General features: G+C 40.8%; 1 protein-coding gene across 1 annotated transcript in view; it reads right to left on the bottom strand.

Annotated features, from left to right (window-relative positions):
- The window catches only part of LOC308334279 (solute carrier family 35 member D3-like), a 96,509-nt gene that overhangs the window by 91,419 nt on the left and 90 nt on the right, over window positions 1-5,000 (bottom strand). Inside the window, exons 1-3 of the mRNA XM_080790940.1 lie at window positions 4,926-5,000; window positions 2,002-2,145; window positions 793-850 (exon numbers count right to left, since the gene is read on the bottom strand). The exon at window positions 4,926-5,000 is cut by the window's right edge and continues 90 nt beyond it. Coding sequence (XP_080647066.1) covers window positions 793-850; window positions 2,002-2,122 — 179 coding nt within the window. The 5' untranslated portion in view covers window positions 2,123-2,145; window positions 4,926-5,000. The remainder of the gene's footprint in view (window positions 1-792; window positions 851-2,001; window positions 2,146-4,925) is intronic.

Raw genomic sequence — 5,000 nt, 5'->3', positions numbered from 1 at the left:
GCAGAGTACAAGTGTATATTTAGAACAAACCGAGTCAACCGACTGACGGTCTCAAATTGCCTTAGCCATGTTGCATCATTTGCATGTGGAGGTGCTCAAACAACATGTTGTGCAGCCCTAAATGAGTCCAGGGACCACCAGGCGCTGTAAGTGAGGAATGAACAGGGTCCTAGATGCATATTGAGCTGGAGGTCCTTGACATGAGCATCTGCTATTTTTTAACATTTTTGAAAAATCTGTGTGAGAACTACTGATTTGGAAGACATCCGTAGAATCGGCCTCAGGTCTGAACACTTATGATTCCCAGGACATACGTCCACACGTCTTAATAATTACACCCGTAGGAGGCCCAGGACGTGTCCACACGTCTTTAAGTCCTTTTTAATGACATTGATATCTAAAATCAATTGTTTGACAGCGGCCGTTGCTAGGCAACGCCTTGCTCGTCCGTCACAGAGCTGTTTTGCTGCGCACCCAGCCATTCACTTCCTGGTTTAGGGGCCGACAATCTTCCTTATTTACTCTACGGCGCTGTCCGTGGTTCAGAACGCCGATGTTCGGTCCTAAATTCTGACTTCATCATTTCGTTTAGAATATTAACGCTCCTAATCCTAAAGAGAGATCAGACTTATTAGCGTGAGGTAGTAATGGAAGATTTCACCTCCCGGTTTTGGGGGGAAATGGAAGGCGGGGCTTTTCAGAGTAAAATCTGCCTCATCTGCTTGGCACTCTTTTACGCTTTTATTCTGAAAAAAGTGTTAATGGAGTGTCTAAACAGAGCATGAGTTTCACCTTCTTACGGGAGAGATGCCCGTCTCTGTCTCCTCCAGGACAAGCAGTGTACCACAACCTGAAAGCACACACACACACACACACACACACACACACACACACACACACACACACACACGCACACACACACACGTCACACATTTGGTAACAGACTTGAATTACATTCATATCCCCTAACGACCCCATGGCACTTCAATAGAATCTAATTGGCCTTCTAATCCTTATAGATCTTTAACTCTTAAGAGTGTTACATTTTTCTCTCTTATTATGTTAAACATCTGCATTACTTAATTAAACAAGATGTCTACACAATTAGAGAATGTAAAATAATTGTTATCTTAATCAATGTTTGCTTGTATTCTCTCCTAATGGTACAAACATCAATATGGAATTGTGGACGAACCTTATTCAACAATAACAAAATATTCCTTGGTTTGGGGATTCTGAGAGGCTAAATCTCATCAAATGGTGGTCCGTGGCTCGAATGCCGAATAAACAATGGGCCTTGATATGAAAAGGGTTGAAAACCAAAGCACTGCAGTACAGTATGAATGAATGAAACCAAAGCACTGCAGTACAGTATGAATGAATGAAACCAAAGCACTGCAGTACAGTATGAATGAATGAAACCAAAGCACTGCAGTACAGTATGAATGAATGAAACCAAAGCACTACAGTACAGTATTAATGAATGAAACCAAAGCACTGCAGTACAGTATGAATGAATGAAACCAAAGCACTGCAGTACAGTATGAATGAATGAAACCAAAACACTGCAGTACAGTATGAATGAATGAAACCAAAGCACTGCAGTACAGTATGAATGAATGAAACCAAAGCACTGCAGTACAGTATGAATGAATGAAACCAAAGCACTGCAGTACAGTATTAATGAATGAAACCAAAGCACTACAGTACAGTATTAATTAATGTATGTACAGTACAGTATGAATGAATGGCAGTTTCCTTTTTCTCACCAGGGATGCCGTAGTAGTAGTACTGGGACATCATTCATATAAATACTGCCATTCATACGTACTGTGTGTACCTGAGTGTTTCATTCTGTACTGTGGACAGTGTTTCATTCATAGTACCGTACTGTGTTCTCACCAGTGATACCGTAGTACTGTACTGTGTTCTCACCAGTGATACCGTAGTACTGTACTGTGTTCTCACCAGTGATACCGTAGTACTGTACTGTGTTCTCACCAGTGATACCGTAGTACTGGGACGAGGCGCAGGCCATCCTGTTGGGGATGAACGGAGACACCTCCACCGCGTAGCCATGGTGACCGGGACCCCGAAACGACTTGACCCCCGCCGCCGCCATCGTTTGTCACCTCACGTACGGTCCTGAGTGGTGTGAAAACTAATTTATACAACAGGTTGTTTATGGTTGTTAAAATGTGGAGTTTTTTTGTGATTATCTTAGCTTTAAGGGTAACTGTTTTGTAATTGCAATATTACACTCAAGGGTGTTTTTTATCATCATTACGTCATTCGCACCTTTCGGGCGAATGACAATAAAGCTCCTGTAATATTGCTTAAGTAACCAAGTACATTTACTCAAGTACTTCACTCAAGTACAATTTTGAGGTACTTTTACTGTATTGGAGGCAGCATTACCGGCATTACCGGCTGAAGCTCAGAGGGAACCGGGCTTTTGCAGTGGCAGTTCCCAAACTCTGGAATGAGCTGCCTCTGCACATAAGACAAGCCCCCACTCTTCAGGTGTTTAAATCACGCCTCAAGACATATTTTTATTCTTTGGCTTTTCCAAGCATAGTATGAGCTTTTGATGTTGAAAGTGACACTGTGTACTGTATGTTGTTTGTTTTTAAATGAAGTTGTGATTTTTATTATTTTATTGTAAAGCACTTTGGTACAACTTGTTGTTATTTAAATGTGCTATAGAAATAAAGATGGTATGGTATGGTATGGTATACAAATGTCCAGTAATTTTACTTCTACTATCTACAACTAGGGTTGCCAACTATTAGATTTTCAAATAAGGGACATTTCCCGGGCACGCGGCGAAGCCGCGTGTCTGCTGCATAAGGCGCGCGGCAAAGCCGCGCGCCGAAATTTTTTGGTGTCCCTTATTAAAAATTGGTGTCCCTTATTTGAAAATGTTATAGAAAAATTGGGTAATTTCCGGTCAAACCCCCCCCCCCAATTTCAGGTCTAAATTACGTTAATCAATTACATTAAATTAAACAACACAGTACAATCTTTTGGCTTCCAGCGACCCCACATTGTTTTTTCAGGAACAATATTTCTAGTTGTAATATTGTAATTGTAATATAATATTATATAATTAATATCAAATACTACCTGACCTGTATTGACATGTAGGCCTATATGAGCTGTTTGAGAGTGTAAAAGTGCTACAGTATATAGTATGCATTATTTTTATTATGAATAAATATTAGTCATTACATCTACTTGCATTATAATATGATTTAGTTGATTTTTACAAAATATTTAGCCTTAAATGGCAAATGTTCAAATCATAAACTTGACCTTATTTCAGACCATTTTACAAAGCATACAGGCTTCTCAGTACCTGGTTTAAATTCACATTTACAGTTACTAAGCCAGTGGTTCCCAAAATGGGGTCCGGGGACCCCCAGGGGTCCTTGAGTGAGTTCCAAGGGGTCTCCAGCTAAATGATACTTTGGAACCAAATGGATCCTTATGGGTCTGTAACTCTGAGAGTGCAGGTCCATTTGGTTCCATTTGTATACTCTCAGAGTTAAATTAACATAGATTTTACAATATAAATTGGGGGTTCCAGAGGTAGAAAACTAGAAATGCCATTAAATGGGGGTCCGTGGACTAATGCATGACAAACTGGGGGTCCTTGAAATTAAACGGGTTGAGAATCACTGCTAGAGCCTTATCTTCTCTTATGGGGGTCCATGGCATTAGGTTTTCAATTGGGGGTCCACAGGCTCATTAGTGTCAATTTGAGGGTCCTTTAGCCCTGGTCCAGTGCTTACAGCGGGGGTCCTTGACATGAAAAAGTTTGGGAACCACTGCTCTAGAGTTGCTTGATGAACAAGGAACTACAGTAGCCTATATGTGTCCCTGTCAGGGCTAACTGGCACATGATGACAGCACAGTCCTTTGCAATTTGCAACTCTAGATGTATTATAGCCTAATGATATGAAGTGACTTGCCATAAACCATCCATTGACTCCCCATTCATCCAATTTGCATCTGCTTGTATTAAACGACATTAAACTCACCAACATTGCAGCTGTAGGGAAAGGTTGAATATCCACTTTCAAACTGCAAAGCTTTTGTTTCATAAAAATCCACCGAATCTTTTTCCCACTCAGCTCTGCACTTAGTTTTTCTTCTTTTTTAGTTATATCTCACTACTAGAACTTTCTGACTCTGAGGTAGATAAGATGTTTGGCTGTGAACAGCATCCATTAGTTTTTTCAATGTTTTGGACCGGGAGCCTGGTGAAATAGTTGCTAAGATACGACACTGCATAGTGATTGGCTCTGCTGCATGCCTATGAAGAGTACTGACCAATGAGCTGTGCCTAGCGCCTCTCTAGACAGCAGGTTCCATGTATTCCTCCTGTTCCCATAGCTCAAATGGCTGCCCCTTCTGCTTGTGTGTGTATGTGTGAGTGTCCGCATGTGAGCGACTGAGAATCACCATAACGCGCTGTCATTCTTCCACGACCCCAAAATACGGGATTAAGTGCGTCCCGTATCGGTTCATTACGGGACAGGTCTTTTAGTTGTCAAATACGATACAAACCCGTATTTTACGGGACGGTTGGCAACCTTATCTACAACACTACTGCATCTCAGACATAGACAAATAGGCTATTGTACTTTTTACTCTGATTAATTGAAAATGGAGGACCTGACTAAACAAGTCTTAGACTAAGACTTGAAACCAGAGAGAGAGAGAGAGAGAGAGAGAGAGAGAGAGCTTGTAGACTGTAGAGCTTCTGTTTTCCAAATATTTGTAACTTTTAACTTTTGGTACTTTTAATCAAAATAATTTGGACAACCGGACTTTTACTTGTAACAGACTACCGTATATTTTCTTCATTGCAGTATTGAATTGATATTTAAAAATATATTTTTTGTTCAACCACTGCTCACCTGCCACCTAATGTGTTATTATAATGTCGTGTCGACCTCAACAACGTCGCAACGAAGACGTTCTCTCCAAGAAGA

This window comes from Protomyctophum bolini (assembly GCF_963924005.1).
Source record: "Protomyctophum bolini genome assembly, chromosome: 19".
NCBI classification, from domain to species: Eukaryota; Metazoa; Chordata; class Actinopteri; order Myctophiformes; family Myctophidae; genus Protomyctophum; species Protomyctophum bolini.
Note: the sequence above shows the minus strand (reverse complement) of the source record. Positions and strands in the feature narration are given on the sequence as shown.